Source organism: Zea mays, chromosome 10 (genome assembly GCF_902167145.1).
Source record: "Zea mays cultivar B73 chromosome 10, Zm-B73-REFERENCE-NAM-5.0, whole genome shotgun sequence".
Lineage (NCBI taxonomy): Eukaryota > Viridiplantae > Streptophyta > Magnoliopsida > Poales > Poaceae > Zea > Zea mays.
The window spans coordinates 17509555-17528640 of NC_050105.1; the positions used below are offsets into that span (position 1 = coordinate 17509555).

General features: G+C 48.0%; 1 protein-coding gene across 12 annotated transcripts; it reads left to right on the plus strand.

The window, feature by feature from the left end:
* The first annotated feature begins 1109 nt into the window (after positions 1-1109).
* Positions 1110-17736, plus strand: LOC100285386 (cyclin-A2). Of its 12 annotated transcripts, none has more exons than NR_182157.1 (12): positions 1110-1337; positions 2609-2920; positions 3024-3312; positions 4067-4173; positions 4386-4478; positions 16080-16213; positions 16442-16517; positions 16615-16691; positions 16799-16832; positions 16922-17075; positions 17160-17294; positions 17436-17672. NR_182157.1 is itself a non-coding variant. In XM_008663823.2 (12 exons), exons 2-12 carry the CDS (start codon positions 2615-2617, stop codon positions 17650-17652), a joined length of 1530 nt encoding a protein of 509 aa, XP_008662045.1. In that variant the 5' UTR covers positions 1110-1337; positions 2609-2614; the 3' UTR covers positions 17653-17736. The 12 variants fall into 12 exon arrangements, 8 of the variants coding, with proteins under 8 accessions (XP_008662045.1, NP_001151751.1, XP_035818979.1 ...); XM_008663823.2 differs by having other exon boundaries at positions 17010-17071; positions 17436-17736; NM_001158279.2 differs by having other exon boundaries at positions 16922-17071.
* The last annotated feature ends 1350 nt before the right edge of the window (positions 17737-19086 follow it).

Consider the following 19086-nt stretch of genomic DNA (forward strand, 5'->3'; position numbering starts at 1 on the left):
ATATTTATTTGAACAACTTCATTCTTTTGGTGTTACTTGAAATGAATTCTTCAATAATACGCTCATATTCAATCTTCTCCAATAATTCACTCTCAAGTGATATCTGGGTCAAATCAGTAAGTCTTTGTTGTAACATTGTAGAGCGCAAATATGACTTCAATAGCTTCAATTTAGAAAAGCTTCATTCTGCTGATGCAACTGTCACTGGAATGGTCAATAGAACTCTATATGCAATACTTGCATTAGGAAAAGAATTATGTCGTTTCAGAAACTTTAGAATTTCCAAAGGTGGCCGTTGGGCTGGGCACTTGGGCAGGGGACAGCCGGACAGGCAGGCGGCTGCTCGCTGCCGTAGCTGTGTAGCGGCAGTGCGTTGGCTGTTGGGCAGGGCCGCAGGCCGGGCACAGGGGACAGCCGGACAGGCAGCGGCGCGATCTGCGACGAGTGCGATAAGAAAACAGAAGAGAAGAGAGAAGACGGAACGTCCAGACTCTAGGAGGCAGGGAGCCAGAGATTAAGGGATTAATGATCTGATGGGCTTCTAATAATATAGTAAAAATAATATTTTATGGGCATCTCTAAATTGGGGGCCCTATTCCATCGTACATGCTGCACATGCATGTGCTCGGGCCTGTCCAGACTCACAAGGAAATATAAGATCCGATCAGATATGTATCTTGCTCATCCTAGCATACCCCCGTTGCAACGCACGGACACACACCTAGTATAGAATAGAAACCAAAATTGCCAGGGTTAAGTTGACCCTGTTTCAAATGATGACGCCAGCCCGCCCTAAGGGCATGTACAGTGGAGAGACACCAAAACGGTTCTCCAAGCATAGTAGACAACTAAGAGACTCTATTGTACAATGGAGTGTCTATAAACGTAGTCTATTAATAAATACAGAATTAAATGTATTTGTATAGCATCAGATCGATAGAACAGACGATAAATTCGTACAGTGGGAAGTGAGACGTCTGTTGTTATTTGGTTTACGAGCCAGAGGCGTCTCTTCACGGAGAGACGACTCTAAGATTTTTTTGCAAATAACCCCCTAAAACACCTTAAGAGCCCCCACATTAAACATCACTGTACATGCCCTAAAACGCCTCTAAAACCCCAACCGTCGACGTTCACTCCTCACCCCCTGCGGCCCTGCTCTTTTGAGCCTCACTCCTCAGTCTTCACGCCGCCGGGGCAGTGCTAAGATCCAGGACACGCGCTGTCCCGCTAGCACCACGCCTCCCCTTGTCATCGTCCTCCTCCCACGTGCTGCTGTGGGGGTGCAGACGGGAGACACATCCGGACCTGATTGATTTCTTCGTTTTGTTCTGCTGGTACGGAAACGGAATTACTGCGGCCACCTTTTTGGATAAATCGTTGGTCCTTTTTTCTGCAATACATTCCCTTGTTCGATGTGAGGGCTTAAATCCGAATCTTGAGTTCTTTCTTATCTCCTTCCCAATCGGCGTACGGCTCATCACACATGCGGTTGATTACGTGTTATGAATTTGGGTACTGCTAGTACTAGTACCATCTCATTTCCCCAAATAATCTTGGGGATTAATGTTAAATCCACCCCCTTTAAAGGTTAGGTTTTGTGACATGAAAGATATGCCCTTTGATTTCTCTTTGAAACAATAAATTTCTCTTTATCAACTTGATCTAGTTAGATGTTGCATGGGCAATTAAACTTATGCTGTGTGGCGAGTTTATTCTATCCCCCCTCTGCATTGTTTTCTCAGACGCTCGGAAACTAAAAGAAATAGAAACCTTTCATGAACAAGTAATCATTATTGTGCCAAGAACACCTGTAATTTCTGGGTATGAGAGGCTTTTTCGCCATAAAAGGAAACATGACCTCGTTTTCACGTTTTGATTCTAGTTCATGTTGGTTCTGCAACCGTGAAATCTTAATTTGTTAGGTTTTTCGTTTTAAGTTGCGATATGACCAATTAATTTGTTGGCATAATGTATTAATGTGGCAGAAGGAATTTGTCAAAGCGCTCATGTGTTTTTTATGCTCTAAGATAATTTATTGTTTTCTGACTTGTTATCTCGTGCCTTCAAATAGTTTTAGGGGGTGTCTGGTTTCTTTAGTTACCCTCCTAAATTATAGAGACTAAACTTTAGTCCCTTGAATTTCTATTTGGAAGGCCTTAGTCATTACCGTTTAGCAGTTTATAGACTAAAAGTGACTAAACTTTAGTCACTTAAGTTTAGGAGGTGATTACCAAACATCCCCTTAGGGTCTATTTATTTGAGATTATAATATGCCTAGAATAGATTATATAATCCACCTTATTTTGAACTAAGTGTTAGTTTAAAATAAGTTAGATTATATAATTTGGACAGATTATAATCCCAAACAAGCATGCTCTTAGTTCAACCTCTGCATTTGAGAGTAACAATGTCTTGTGAGCTTGCCAAAAAACTGTTTTTTTATCTTAGCCTTGCATTTTCGTTTGTTTATCTCAGTGTTGCACAATTCCTAGTGTAGTTCGTAGTCTAATTTAGTTGTCCAGCCTGCAACTCCTTTTCACATTATTCCTGTCTTTATCCGTCAGTGCACATATCCATAAAGTCACCATCTTAGTAACAAATTCAGGTTTACATGGCTGCAAGAAAGAAAAAGCCTTTGCTTATTGCTTGCCAAGCAACCAGTGCCAGAATAACAAGATCTCAGGCTGCTGCAAATAGTACAAGATCTGGGCTGGCTCCTTCTGTACCAGTACCTCTGAAAACGGAGCATAACCATGCAGCGAAAAAAAAGATGAAAAGGGAAGCTTCAGATGAAAATGCTTCTGCTGATGCTGGAGCTTCAGCTCCTCTGCCTAAAAGGCGTACAGTTCTCAAGAATGTAACTAACATAAGCTGTGCTAAAATTTCCAAAAGGTGCACTGCTGTGACTGGGCTGAAGGTATCATGAAGTTGAACGCATTACTACTTTATCCTACAATGATTTTCAATCTACATTTTGCCAACTATTGTCAATAGAATAATAAGTAGTTCCTTTGCTCCAGTTGGGTCCCTCCCAGAAGGCTGGGCAGAGCATAAACAAGCAATGCACAAACAAGATCTCCATGCTTCTCCCTCTGGCTGTTGGAGGGAGTTCACTTGTGGATGATTCTAATAATGCTGAAGAAACACAAATGGTAGACCTTTTGGCACAGAAAGAGAAGCAGATTGTTTTGCTTAAGGAGGCTCAGCCATTACAGAATACTGAACAAAACAAAGGCGGTGCTTGTGATGAGGCATCTGTTGAGGAAAGAAATGCCATGAATGTACACGAAACTGCTGCCTTAAAGGCTGGTTAGTCCAGTCGCATCATTTTCCCCCAAGCATTGAACATCTGCAGTGTTATTAAAACTACATTTAAACGTTGAAACACTAATTATAGGTTGAAACCACGTTTTGGCGTTCTAAACTGTAAAACATATTGTTTCATGCGTTTTAGACCATTAGCTACTTTTGGGCCTAGTCTCTTAGTAACTTTTGGGTCCGATCCGGCTCATGGGTGAAGTTTTGGTAAGCCACTAACCTCTCCGTTTTGGTATTTAACTTCATGTTATTGTCTGAAATTATGATATATTGGTATTTTTTTATGTTGTTTGAAACTACGTTTAAACTTAAACTTCGTTTAAACGTTTAAAAGTCAAAACTTCACCCATGAGCGTTTCAATGTTTCATCGTTTTAACAACCTTGAACATCTGACTTCCCGTAGTTAAAATTAATTTTATAGACGATGGAATAATGCACATCCTGGAATCTACATCTTTAAATATATGTAGCCATAGTTAAAATTAGTTAGAGGTCACAAGTGCAACTAATTCCACAAAAATACTTAGGGGTACTATTGGCTTGTCATGTTATCCTGAATTGCTGACTGGCTTGCATCTTCTCTGAGGAGACTCTTGATTATCATTTGGCCATTCTTTAGCCATGGATCATTGAAAAAACAAAACTGTGACTATAAATTTGTGTTTGCCCAACTGATTCTGAGATACTTGAAGGATCTCCATATTAAGTGCGCATAACAGCTAAAGAATCTTTATTTTGTTACAGGGGTCTCTAATGGTTTAAACATTGTAGATATTGACAAAAATAATGGTGATCCTCAAATGTGTGTTACCTACGTTGCAGAGATATACAGAAATCTAATGGCCTCAGAGGTATGCTATTTATTTTTGGTAAAAAATAGAATCTTTTAACTATTGTTTGGGCTGACTGTTGGTTCCCTCACATAGTAACATTTCACAAGCTTGTGATCTAGGGGACAAGCGTTATGCTCAGAGTACTTGTATTTTATCTGTGTGCTGCATTTTGATATATTATTCTTAATTGAATGCATTCAGGCTCTCTTTTATGCTTGTCTTATGTTCAGCTTATAAGAAGACCTAGGTCAAATTACATGGAGACTTTGCAACAGGACATCACAGCTAGCATGCGAGGTGTTCTAATTGATTGGCTTGTTGAGGTTTGTATGGATTGCTGCTGAGGAAGTTTATGCTTGCATTTATATGATTTTAGGTCAAAATTGGGTCACTAATCATTGGCATCTCTTTGCACTATTAGATATCTATGTATGTGTTCTTGTTGTATTCGGTCTCATACATAGAGTCCTCGTTAGATGTCTATGCACGTGTCCTTGTTGTATTCGGTCTCATATATAGAGTCCTTGTTTTACAGGTCTCTATCCTGTATCGGTGTATTTATTCGGGCTTAGACTCCTAATGCCCTCGTATTGAATATAGTGCAATTCATAACATTGGTATACAGAGCCATTTTTGGGATTAGGGTTGTTTCCTTCTCTACGGTTTTTTTTACATTTCGCATTTGCACGTGTTACGATCTCACGCAGGAACACCCGACGCTTTACTCTGCATGAGGCCAAGTTCCGCTCGCGCGCGTTATCAGTGTGCTGTTGTGTTATGTTCGCGCTTGCAGCCTCCCTTCCAGATCTGGTTTTGGTTGGATCCGGGTTTGCACATTTGGTTCTAACCGATTTTGTTATGTTTTGTTAAAAAAACTAGAACTTGTGCTGTTTTTTGGGCTCTTGCCATCGTCTGCCGCAGCTTCACTCTGCACTCTCATTGTTGACTGCAACTACGACGTCTTTGACCTTTTCAACTGGTGGTGTTCTAGTTCTATGGCGTTTGATGCTTTTTAATGGCACCAATTATTGTGGTTGAGTTCCATGCATGTGCCTACACATTAGGGATGACAACGGGTCGGGTGGAGCAAAAACCCGCTCGTGATCACACCCGTGAAGTCTAACTAAACCTGCCCACGATCGCACCTGAGGGTGCAATTTCAAACCCGCACTCGAACCCGTCAGGTTTTGGGTGGGTCTCAGGTCACCACGAGTTTTTACTCAGTGTGGACTTTTAAACAATAATTCAACTATAAGCAATTAAGTATCGACAATAATTGAGTTATATCTATAGATTTTGAGCTTTCTTACACATGCATGGTTTGTGTCTTTGGAAGTTCCTCACTGGTGATCTACCGTGTCCTGCTTATCCTACTGCTCGTACATCGCCTGTGACTCCAAAAAAGGTTATTGATGAGAAGGAATTGCTTACAAACTATGATGATTAGATGTCCTCTCATGACTATCAGTTTAATGCTTAATTGCTTGTAGGACTTGGTTGGATGAGGATGCTTGTGACGATGTTATTCTTGTTTCTAGTATGGAGATTAGTCTTGCTGATAATATTGTTAGGTTTGAATTTGCGCATCAGATATGGACTTTTTGCGTGATCGTTATGAGTCTACTAGTCAGTCTATCTATCTTGCTGCTATTCGTCACGAACAGCTGATACGACAGGGAGATTCTACAATTGATGAGTTCTTTGCTCAGATGTAAGCTATTTGGCATCAACTTGAATCTCTTAGTTCCTTGTTGTCACCAGATACTTGTTAGTCTTGATAGGATTAGAAGGCTGCACTTGAGCTTCAACGTACCTATGGTTCTTGACTCGCCTTCATGGCGAGTTTGAGCCCTTTCATGCGCTGCTGCTCGTCATCCCTGCATCTCTCTGATGGATGTTCTTGCTAGTGTCTGTAATGAGGAGACTCATTTGCGTGTTACTGGCGTGATGCAGTCTTCATTGCTCTTGGTTGCTCCTTCGTCTTCTTGATTGCCTGCTACTTCATCGACGGTGTCGTCTTCAGTTGTGCCTCCTTCTGTGCATTGAGGGTGTGATGGTATTCATTGTGCTCATTGTGACCGTGACGATCATGTGGAAGCCTGTTGTTTCAGGGAGAAGGCTTAGACTTGCAGTTTTTCACAGGGTACTGGTGGTGCTGGTTAGCCTTGTGGCCTCTACACCTATAGGAGTTGCTGGTTTTGTGACTCAGTCCTCTGCACCTACAGGTTTTTCCGTTGGCTCTCTGTCTTCTACCGAGGGATCATCTCCTCCTTCCACTTCAAGTACTTGTCCATGGTTTCTAGACTACAGTGATTCCTTTCATATGACTCCTCATTGCACCTGCCTTACGTTTATGAGTCCATCTCATTCTCTCACTGTCCATACTGCTGATGGATCTCCCCTTTTTGTTGTTGGTCAAGTACCCTTCTGTCCAACTCTTTTCATGTTTTTGATATTTCTTTTGTTCTTGATCTGACTATGCAACTCTTGTCTGCTAGTCAAATTATTGTTCATGCTTGTTTTGTTACTCTTGATCCTGACTTTTGTTGTCCAGGATCGACGCACAGACTGCCTGGTTGGTATTGGCCCTTGCTATCGTGACTCTTAACACCTATTGGAGCTTGACTGTCTTCGTCTTCCTTTTGTCGCGTTAGCTGGTCTTGTTGGGTTCATTTTGGCTACGTTCAGTTCATCTTTTGCTCTGTGGCATCATCATTTGGGATATATTTGTTGTTCCCGATTATCCACTTTGATTAGGCATGGTCTTTTAGGTTCGACTTTAGGTCATGAGTCTTTACATTAGTATCAAGGTTGTTGGTTAGGAAAGCCGATACGACTTCCTTACCATTCTAGTGAGTCTGTCACCCAACGTTTTTTATTTTTGTTCACTTTGATATATGGGGTCCTACTCCTTTTGTTTCTAAAGGGGCAATCGATATTATATCATTTTTATTGATGGTTTTTTCATCATACATGGATTTATTTCATGAAACATTGTAGTAAGGCTTTATCCATTTATAAGACTATCTTTGCTATGGTTCACACTCATTTTGACACCTCTATTTGTGTCTTTCGTGCTGACTGTACATGTGAGTATCTCTCTGCTGCTCTTTGTCAGGTACTTTTTGAGCAAGGGACTCTTACCTAGTTTTCAAGTCCTGGTGCTCATGTTCAGAATGGTGTGGTTGAGCACAAGCATCATCATCTTATGCTTGCCTCTTCCATTCATGCTCACATTTGGGTCGAGGTTGTTTCTACTGCCACTTGACTAACATCCATCCTTCCTTGCTCTTCAGGGAGGGATTCCTTTTGAGCGCAGAGTGCCTTTATGGCAAGACGCCTGACTATTTTAGTCTTCATCTGTTTGGTTATGTATGCTATGTGTTGACTGCTCAGTTGATTGAGTGTGTTCTTCTCGGGTATAATGTTGACCATATGGGATATCGTTGTTGGGATCTAGTTGCTTGTTCGGATGAGGATCTCTCGAGATATTGTCTTTGACGAGACTCATCATTTTTATCCTCGTCCTTCTTTCGATGCTTCATCAACATCCTTGGTTGGTCCCTTTCTTTTTTTGTTCTTCCTAGATGCTCCTTCTATTGTACCTACCTCACGCTTAGAGTAGCCCTTGACGGAGTCGTTACCTACTTTAGTTGTGCCTTCTTCAGTGGTACGTCCCTTGTTTCTTCTTTAGAGTCTCCTTCCACTGTTCCTGACTACACTAGGAAGCCTTCGGTGACGCATGTCTACACTCATCAGGTAGATTTTTTTGGTACGCCATCTTCCTCTAATGAGCTGCCCTCTTCACTTTCATCAGCCACTTGATTGATACTCTCTTTGGGGTTTTGCTGCTACTGTTTTTTCTGAGTCGACCTCTTATCGTGATGCTATCCTTCATTAAGAACGATATCATGCAATGGCTGAGGAGATTGTTGCTCTTGAGTGTATCGACACATGGAAACTTGTTCCTTGTCCACAACATGTTCGTCGTAAGTGAGCCTATAAGGTTAAGACCTGGGGCTTATTGTCGCATTAAATAGGGTCTAGTCGGGCCTGTCAGCCCTCTCCTTTGCTTTGTTTCGCCTTATTGGGTGTTGGAGAGGAGGCATGGGTGTTAGGTCTTGGTGATCGGGTCCAGTGTTTTTTGATTTTTCTGCCCTACAGGGCGTTGTATTTTGGTCCACTTTGGACATTTCCTCTCTTAATATAATGATGCACAACTCTCCTGCGTGTTCGAGAAAAAAGGTTAAGGCCTGCTTTGATGGCTCTCTTGAGCGTTATAAGGCTCGCCTAGACGCCCGTGGCTTCTAGTAGGATCATGGTCATGGCTACGATGAGACTTGCAGCTGTTGGTCACATGACCATTGTTCACACTTTTGTTACGACCTCTATTTGTGAGTGCTTCATCTCTCAACTTGATGTCAATAATGCCTTTCTTAATGATGAGTTGCGTGAAGAGGTCTACATGCAGCCACCGCCTGGGTATTCTGTCCCTGCGTTCATGGTTTGTCGTCTACGATGTTCCCTTTATGGCCTCAGCAAGCTTCACGTGCTTGGTTTTAGCGCTTTGCATCTGTGGTAACTGCAGCTAGTTTCTATGCCATTGCTCATGATCCTGTATTTTTTGAATCTCTTGGTCGGACTCTTCTCCTTCTCTATGTTGATGATATGACCATCACAGGAGATGATCCTGAGTACATAGCCTTTGTTAAGGCACGTCTCAGTGAACAATTTCTCATGTTTGATCTTGGTCCTCTTCGTTATTTTCTTGGGATAGAGTTTTCCTCTTTATTTGATGGTTGTTACCTGTCTTAAGAGAAGTACGTTCATGATCTTGTTGATCAGTCTTATCTTAGTAATAAGCGGATAGTTGAGACTCCTATAGAACTCAATGTCCACCTTTGTGCCACCGGATGGTGAGCCTCTTGAGGATCTTACTCGTTATCGACACATTGTAGGGAGTCTTTTTTTATCTTGGTGTCACTTGTTCCGGCATTTTGTATTTTGTACATATTTCGAGTTAGTTTCTGTTAGCTATCTGTGTACATGGGCCTAGCCCACAGCCCACTAGGGGTATATATCTGTTAGGGTTAGGGTTTACTGTAGCGACAACTGTTCATTCACTCTCCAATATGGTACCAGAGCTCTAGGTCCAGCCGCCGCCGCCACCCCACCCCTCCAGCCGCCGCCGCCGCCTCTCCATTGCCGGTCGGCCGCCGCCCCCTCCCTTCTCCGGCGACCCCTTCCCTCCCCTTCCCCTTCCTCTCTCCTACAGGGTGGCCCTCGCCGCGCCCCTGGCGGGCCTCTCCCCCGCGGCCGGCGCGTCGCCGGGCTTCGCCGCCCCCGCGGCGGTCCTCTCCCCTGCGGCCGGCACTCCTGCAGGACTCGCCGCCCCCGCGGCGGCCCCCTCCCCCGCGGCTGGCGCGCCACCGGGCCTCCCGGTCACCGCGGCGGCCCTCTCCCTCTCCCCTGCGGCCGGCACACCCTCCGCGGCGGCCCTCTCCCCTGCGTCCGGCGCGCCGCCGGGCCTCGCAGCGCCCGTCGCTACCTTTCCCTCTGCGGCCAGCGCGCCCTCGGCCCTCACTGCGCCCCCTGCGACCCCTTTCCCCGCTGTCCCCGGCTCTGCACATCCCTTCGCTGCTGCCGGAACGCCGCCGGGCCACGCCTTTGTGCTCACCGCCACGCTTCCCCCCACTGTCGAGCCACCTCCGCCCATGCCGACCCAAACTGCCACCCTCGCGGCAGCCCCTGGCCACGACGGGTCCCCGTCGGCTCCTGCACTCTCCCTACCGGATGCCGCCCTCCTTCGCTCCCAGCTGCTGGCGCTCGGTTTTCCACATGTCACCACGACTGGCGGGGCCCCGTTCGTGGCTGCCCCCTGCCGACCACTGTCTACAGTCAGCCGTCCGCCATCATCTCCTCCCTGCGCACTCCTTCGGAAGACGCTGCTGTCATTCTCGCCGCCACCCGGGCGGCCGTTACGTCTGCTCGCCAGCGGGCCCAGGACGCCGCCCGTGCTCTCGAGCAGGAGCAGGCGGTTGTCGACTCCATTGAGCGCCAGTACGCCGAGACCTACCACCGTCTCGCTGGCAAGGGCGTGACGGATGGCTCCCCCACATCCGCTCGCCACAGCGCCGACACCTTCGAGCCCGCGCCCGCCCCGGCCTCAACCCTTCGCGCCTCTCTTCATGCTCAGGCGGCGGCCCTCACCAGCATCCGGGCCATCGTCACCGACGTCCTTGCGCTGGCCTCCACTCAGTACCCCCGGTGGCGCGATCAGGTCTTGCAGACCCTTCGCCGTTATGCCCTCGCCGACCACGTCCTCTCAGCGGTCCCTGACCCGTCAGAGGACTGGCTTCTGATGGACGAGGTGGTGCTCTCCTGGATTCATGGCACCCTCACGGCCGAACTTCAGGACATCGTTCGCGTTCCGGACGCCACTGCTCACCGGGTCTGGGGTGCTCTTGAGGCCCAGTTCCTGGGCCACCGCCAGACTCGGATTCTATACCTCGAGATCGCCTTCCGTCAGCTTACTCAGGGCGATCTCTCTGTGGACGAGTACTGCCGTCAGATGAAGACGATGGCGGACACTCTTCGCACCCTCGGGTCCCCCATCACTGACGAGTGCCTCGTGCTCAACCTCCTCCGCGGTTTGAGCCCTCGCTTCGATCGTGTGACGCCCATCCTCACCCGCCTGAAGCCTTTTCCCACCTTTGCTGAGGCCAAGGATGATCTACTTCTCGAGGAGCTTCGCCTCTCCGCCACTGCGACCGCCGCTCCCGCCACGGCGCTCTACAGCGCTCCTCGGGCTCCCCCCTCTGCCTCCGGGGGGGATCCTCTTCGCCGCACTCCGGCCTCCCGCCGTCTGGATCCCTTCGGCAACCTTTTGGCTCCGGGGGGGGGGGGGTCGCAGTCGTGGTCGCGGCCGTGGTCGCAAGAGTGGCCGCGGCAGCCGGGGCCATTCCCCGGGTGGCTCCCAGTGGCCATCCTTCTACAACCCGTGGACTGGCACCATTCAGATGTGGCCCGGGCCGTCCGCGGGCACCTCGGCCCCTCGCCCCGTCGCCCCTCAGCAGGTTTTCCTTGCCACTCCTCCGGCGGCGCCCTCGACACCTCCCCAGCCTCAGCAGGGGCTCCTTCCCCTCCCAGGGCCTCCGGCTCCACCCGTGTGGGGACCCTGGACCAATGGGTGGGACACGCAGTCTCTCACCAACTCCTTCTCCACAATGACGCTGGCCCCACCCACCTCCGTCTCTGACTGGGTGGCTGACTCCGGTGCCTCCTACCACACCACCCCGGACGCAGGTACTCTGTCTTCCACCTATCCCCCCCACCCCTCCCTTCCGTCCTCTATCGTGGTTGGAAACGGCTCTGCCCTTCCCGTCACCTCTGTTGGTGACGCGGTCCTTCCCGGTCCTTTCCGTTTATCCAACGTTCTTGTTGCTCCCCACATCATTCAAAATCTTCTTTCCATCCGTCAGTTTACTACTGACAACTCTTGTTCCATGGAGTTTGACCCGTTTGGTCTTTCTGTGAAGGACCTTGCCACCAGGACCCTTCTCGCTCGGTGTGACAGCCCCGGGCCGCTCTACACACTTCGCCTGCCTGCTTCCCCGCCACCGACCTCTGCGCCGCTTGTTCTTGCAGCCGCCGCCTCTTCTGTGACTTGGCACCGTCGTCTCGGTCACCCCGGTCGTGATGTGATGTCCAAGCTCTCTAGCAGCACCTCCGTTTCTGGTTGTAGGGGATCTTTTGAGCACCTCTGTCATGCTTGTCAGTTAGGTCGCCATGTTAGGCTCCCATTCCCCATCTCCTCTTCTAGAGCAGCATACATTTTTGATCTGATACACTGTGATGTATGGACATCCCCTGTAATCAGCATTTCTGGCTATAAGTATTATTTACTTATTCTTGATGACTTCTCGCATTATCTGTGGACTTTTCCTCTTCGTCAAAAGTCCGACACCTTTCCCACCCTATCTCACTTCTTCGCTTGGGTCTCCACTCAGTTCAGCCGCACCATCCGGAGCATCCAGTGTGACAACGGGCGTGAGTTCTACAACAATGTGTCCCGTGACTTCTTCCTCTCTCGTGGCGTCCACCTCCGCATGTCCTGCCCCTACACGTCACCTCAGAACGGTCGAGCTGAGCGGATGATTCGCACGACGAACGATGTAGTGCGCTCTCTCCTTTTCCAGGCTTCCCTTCCCGTTTCTTACTGGGCTGAGGCCCTCGGCACTGCCACCTATCTCCTCAACCGTCTCCCCACCAAGGCGGTTGCCCACCCCACCCCTTACTTCGCTCTCTTCGGCGTCCATCCCTCCTACGACCATCTTCGTGTCTTCGGGTGCGCTTGCTACCCCAATCTCGCTTCTACTACTCCTCATAAGCTCGCCCCTCGCTCCACTCGTTGTGTCTTCCTCGGCTACTCTCCCGATCATAAGGGGTATCGGTGTCTTGACCTCGCCTCTCACAGAGTCCTCATCTCTCGTCACGTTGTTTTCGACGAGTCGGACTTCCCCTTTTCCTCCGCCCCCACTGCCTCCCATACCGACCTTGACGTTCTCCTCGACCTCGACCCTGTCTCTCCCACTATCGTGCCTCCCTTCCCCGCTGGTTCGCCCACTTCACCGTCTCGCGTGGCCCTGCCTGCGCCGCCCCCCGCCGCACTGCCACGTGCGGCCCCGACGCCCTCTACGCCGCCCTCCTCCACACAGCTACGTGCGGCCTCGCCGTTCCCGGAGTCGCCTCGCGCGACCCTGCCTGCGTCGCCCCCTCCCGCACAACCACGTGCGGCCTCGCCGTCCCCTGCGACCCTGTCTGCCCCGCCCTCCCCCGCACAGCCACGTGCGGCCTTGACGTCCCCTTCGTCTTCCGCACAGCCCAGTGCGACACCGGCGCCTGCTCCGCCGTCTCGCTACACCGAGCCCATCCATACATACCAGCGCCGTGGTCGACGCGGCACCCCGGCTCGTTCCCGCGCCGAGGTCACGCCCTACCACCCCGTCGTCGTCCACCGTGATCCTCGCCACATCCACCCGATGGTCACCCGCCGCGCGGCCGGTGTCCTTCGGCCGCCTGATCGTCTGATTCTCTCTGCCACCTCCTCTTCAGCTCTTCCACCTGTACCCACGACTGTCCGTGGTGCGCTTGCAGACCCACAGTGGCGGCGCGCCATGGAAGCGGAGTACGAGGCCCTTCAGGCCAACCACACCTGGGACCTGGTGCCTGCTCCCCCTGGTGCCAATGTGGTCACCGTGAAGTGGATCTTCAAGCTGAAGTTGCGCGCCGACGGGTCCCTGGAGCGGTACAAGGCCCGCTATGTGCTCCGGGGCTTCACCCAGCGCCCTGGGGTCGACTTCGACGAGACCTTCAGTCCGGTGGTCAAGCCTGCCACCATCTGGACTGTTCTGACCTTGGCGCTGGCCCGGGACTGGCCGGTCCACCAACTCGACGTCACGAACGCCTTCCTCCACGACACCCTGACGGAGACGGTCTACTGCACCCAGCCGGTTGGGTTTGTCGACCCTACTCAACCCGACATGGTCTGCAAGCTCAACAAGTCCCTCTACGGCCTCAAGCAGGCACCCCGGGCTTGGTACAGTCACTTCGCCACCTTCCTGTGTTCGCAGGGTTTCGTCGAGGCCAAGTCGGACACGTCCCTGTTCGTCCTTCGTCATGGTTCGGATACCGCGTACCTCCTCCTCTACGTCGACGACATCGTCCTCACCGCCTCCTCCCCCAAGCTTCTGCGTCGCATCATCTCTTGTCTCCAGCGGGAGTTTGCGATGAAGGACCTCGGGACGCTCCACCACTTCCTGGGGATCACCGTCGAGCGCCGTTCCCCGGGCCTGTTCCTCCACCAGCGGCAGTACACCGTCGACGTCCTCGAACACGCTGGCATGGCTGACTGCAAGCCCTGCGCGACTCCTGTGGACACACAGGGCAAACTCTCCGCCATCGGCCCCCCGGTTGCCGATCCCACCGGCTACCGGAGTCTTGCCGGGGCCCTTCAGTACCTCCTCTTCACCAGGCCCGACATCGCCTACGCCGTCCAACAGGTGTGCCTTCACATGCACGACCCTCGAGAGCCGCATCTCACCGCACTGAAGCGGATTCTGCGGTACTTGCGGGGCACTCTTGACTTCGGGCTCCTTCTACGCCAGTCCTCCACCATAGAACTTCGCGTCTACACCGATGCCGACTGGGCGGGCTGTCCCGACACGCGCCGGTCCACCTCGGGCTACGCCGTGTTCCTCGGCGACAACCTCATCTCCTGGTCGTCGAAGCGCCAGCCGGTTGTCTCCCGCTCCAGCGCCGAGGCCGAGTACCGCGCCGTGGCCAACGGCGTGGCCGAGGCGGCTTGGCTCCGTCAGCTCCTCCACGAGCTCCACAGTCCGCTGACCACGAGCACCCTGGTTTTCTGCGACAACGTCAGCGCCGTCTACCTCTCCACCAACCCCGTCCAACACCAGCGCACGAAGCATGTGGAAATCGACCTCCACTTCGTCCGCGAACGGGTAGCTTGTGGAGCTGTTCGCGTCCTTCACGTCCCGACCACCTCCCAGTTCGCCGACGTCTTCACCAAGGGGCTTCCGTCGGTGGTCTTCACGGATTTTCGATCCAGTCTCAACATCTGCAGTGGCTAGAGTTTCGACTGCGGGGGGGTGTTAGCTATCTGTGTACATGGGCCTAGCCCACAGCCCACTAGGGGTATATATCTGTTAGGGTTAGGGTTTACTGTAGCGACAACTGTTCATTCGCTCTCCAATAGTTTCTTTCTGCTCCCCCAAGCTCCACTATAGTCACTTGTTTTGTGTCCTACGATATCTTCATGGGACTATATCTAGATGCTTATTCTTTTCAAGCTCTAGCTCTTTACAACTTCAAACTGATTGTGATGCTGCCTAGGCTAGTGATTCCTCTGGTCGTTGATCTCTTTCTGCCTATTGTCTTTTTCTTAGTGATTCCCTCATTGCTTGGAAGACTAAGAAGCAGGTAGCAATTTCTCGTTCGAGTGCAGAGGCTGAGTTGTGTGTTATGGCTCTTGTGACTTTAGAGGTTACCTGGTTACATTGGTTGCTTGAGGATTTTAGTGTTTCTATTTTTACGTGGACTCCTCTTTTGTCTGACAATACAAGTGCTATTAGTTATTAGTATTGCTTGTGATCCTGTTAAGCATTATCTTACTAAGATATAGGTGTTGATGCCTATTACATGCGTGCACAAATTCAAGATGATATGATTGATCTTCGCTATGTACCTTCAGAGCTTCAGTTGGCTAATTTTTTCACGAAGACGCAAACCAGAGCTCAACATAGGTTTTATCTCTCTAAAGTCAGTGTGTTTGATCCACCTTGAGTTTGAGGGAGGGTGTGTGTTAGAGATGCATTTGTCCTTGTTGTATTCCGTCTGATATATATAGTGTTTGTTCTACACGGTTTCCTATCTTGTATCGGTGTATATGTTTGGAGCTAGTGTTCTAATATAGAGCAATTTGTAACATGCACAAAATCATTGAATGACCCAATATTGGCATTGTTGCATGGTCATATAAAAAGTATCTAGTTACATGTGAGTGCTACAAACTGCATCTATGAAAATGCTTTAGTCTCTGTCCATATGTATCATAGCCATCTGATGTCAGTGAAGAGAAATTTATAAGAGATAATTGAACCATTTGATGATGACTGACTCATCCTTTGTTCTTTCAACACATAACCTGGTGAGAGCATGATATGGTGAAGTGGTCACTGTATAATGACTTCTTTCTTCAGCATTTGAATCAGACTATGCATTTCGTTCGTGCTTTCAAGGCATCTGCCTTTTCATTTTTCACATGATGATTTTCCTTCATACACATCTGAATCTTTGCCTCTCACGACTTCTCAGCTTATGAAGTTTTATGCATCATTCTCATGCAGGTTTCGGACGAATATAAGCTTGTGGCAGATACACTTTACCTTACAGTATATCTTATTGACCAATTTCTTTCTCAGAACTGTATCCAAACGCACAAGCTGCAACTTCTTGGGATAACTAGTATGCTGATTGCCTCGTAAGTTTTAGGTTTTAATACTCAATGTTGAGAAGCTTTGCAGTTGCCCAGTCGATAGGAGAATGTGTCATATAAATAAAAGACGTGGTTTGCTTATAGCTGATGAGGCACCTTATTCTGTAGAATGCATCAAATAGTTAAAAATAAATGACTGCAAGTTTTATGTGATTACTCTGGCGCAATTGATTTCCGCGTCAATGGTAATATTGTAAGTTTTTCTTTTGGCAGGAAATATGAAGAGTATTCTGCTCCTAGTGCTGAAGAATTTTGTAACATAACGGCTGGTACATATGCAAAGGCTGAGGTATTAGTTTCTCTTGCAGTCTGAGAGATTGCTAGATTTATATGTAAAGAGGCAAAGAGCCCTTGAACTCCACAGCTGACATCTCCTGATTCCATAGGTTCTGGAAATGGAGCAACAAGTGCTTAATGATCTGGGCTTTCATTTATCTGTTCCAACAACAAACACATTTCTCAGGTCACCCTCGGTGGCCACACACATGTTGATGCATATTAATTTTTTTTTTCACGCAAAGTTGGTTCTTCATTAACATTCTTTTTCTTGTTTCCTTCAATTCTGATCAGGAGATTCCTTAGAGCAGCACAGGCTTCTCGTACAGTAAGATCAGTACCCAAACCACATTGCAACGAGTCCTTTCAGTCTATATGTATTGTCCTCAACACTAAGTTGGCAAGCTACATTTCCAGGCTCATCTGACCACTTTGAATTATCTGGCGAGTTATCTTGCCGAGTTGACTTTAATCAGTTACGATTTCATGAAATTTCTTCCCTCAGAGGTGGCAGCATCTTCGATTTTCCTTGCAAAATGGACACTTGACCAATCTGACCATCCTTGGGTTTGTATGAAAACACTGCTTCATGTGTTCACATCATCTTTAAAGTTTAGACTTGTTTAACATCTAATCTGCGGTTTCCGTTTTACAGAACCCTACTCTTGAGCACTACACGTCTTACAAAAGCTTCGATATTAGAACTTGCGTGCGGGCTCTACAGGAACTGCAGCACAACACCAGTAATTGCCCCCTCAACGCCATCCGTGAGAAGTATGGGCAGCAGAAGGTACATGAATCTGCTGTTTGAATTCCTCCTGTCATAATTTCAAGCGAGATCGTGATTATCCTTCTTGTCTACGTGCAAGAAGGATAATCGCGTTTTTATTGCATGGTTGGCAACCATGTAATGAGCTTTGTTCCACTGCAGTTCGAGTGCGTTGCCAACCTCAGGTCACCGGAGCTGCTGCGGTCGCTCTTCAGTTGATGTGCTCCCCTGCACTCTGCTGATTCACTCGCCATTTGCTGCAACGATCCTGACACTGTATAAAATATTTCTTCAGTTTCTGTTCCATTTCCAAACTTTCTTCAGTTTGAACATGCATTCTGTGACTTGGGTCACCGACAAAAGAGGCGCGACACACTAATATATCAATTTGTAACTCAAAGCATGTTTCACCATTTTTTTCATAAAACATAGAACAGAAATAAATGCACACACTCTGCCCCTACACCATGAGTGCCTTTGAAAAACTGGACTGATAGATCATGAGATTAACCAAGTCATTATATGCGTCTTATCATCAATGAGCACATGACTGAAATAACATGCCGTTAAACCTGGAATAAATCCAAGAAAATATGAGAATTGCATCAAGGATGTTTACAAATGTGGATAAATTCTACCATGAGGAATCTAATCGACTAAACTATCAGATCGCCAAAATATGCTGCACCATGATAGGGAAAATATAAAGCTTATGACTCATTTTATGTATTTATTATTTCCTTTTATTTTGTTATTACTTATTAGTAAGTTTTTTTAGACTAATTTTGATATCAAACTTCGTTCCCAAGTACAGTTTCTTTGTTTAGACTTTGTGTGGTGCCCATACATTCCAAAACTCCATTATTGAGATAGAAAAAACGCAAGAGCCCAAGTGGGATTGAATTGGGCTATAAAATTTAAAGAACAATTTAAACCTTAATGTGCATCCTACTTCAACTTGTCTTCTGGGTCGCAACTTAAAAGCTAGTACTTGCGACAAAACAAACTAAAATAATGTCATTAGGTTAACTCCAACGGAGTACCTATCAAGTACCTAAACTCATTATAGATATCTAAATAACGTTGTAGCATCTCTAATAGGTAACCTATACTCGATACCCATTTAGATGTGATATGGGACATATATATATGGATGACTATCTTCTCAAACATGTATTTCAGTACCCAGTTGGACACAGTAACATTTGGGTCTCGTCTTTCGGCTGATAGCGTAACCCAAACTTGTATTTGGATTTCTTTTTTTTTTGCATATCCTTGTTGGAGATAACCTTAGGCCAGCATATTAAGCCACATCTACATTGACATACGGAAAATGGAGCTCGATCCATTTGATTAAAGGTTCTAGTGTTTGATGATCAATAACCATTTGGATTAATGTGTTTCCTAGTATTTATGTTTATAGTTCAAAGAATGCAACATGGACCAGAACAAAGACAACAAAGTGATAAAAGGAGATCAATAGCTCAAAGTAACACATTAGAAGACTCATTAAAGACTAATCAAGATCATGCAAGAGTCGAAGACACAAGACAAAGAACGCCCAAGCGAAGAAACACGAAGACACAAACAAACATGCACACCGAGTGCACCGAATGTATCTAGTGGAACACCAGACAAATGTTGTGCATGTACTAAAGATCGGACTGAAGACAAAGTGCACCAGATATTAGGGTGTGCAACAGACAAGGTGCACCGAACAAGGCATGCAGAGAGCCCTGCAGCGCGTATGTGGGCGGCTACAACACACCATACATGTCCAGTGTAGCACCAGATCCTGCACCAGATACGACAC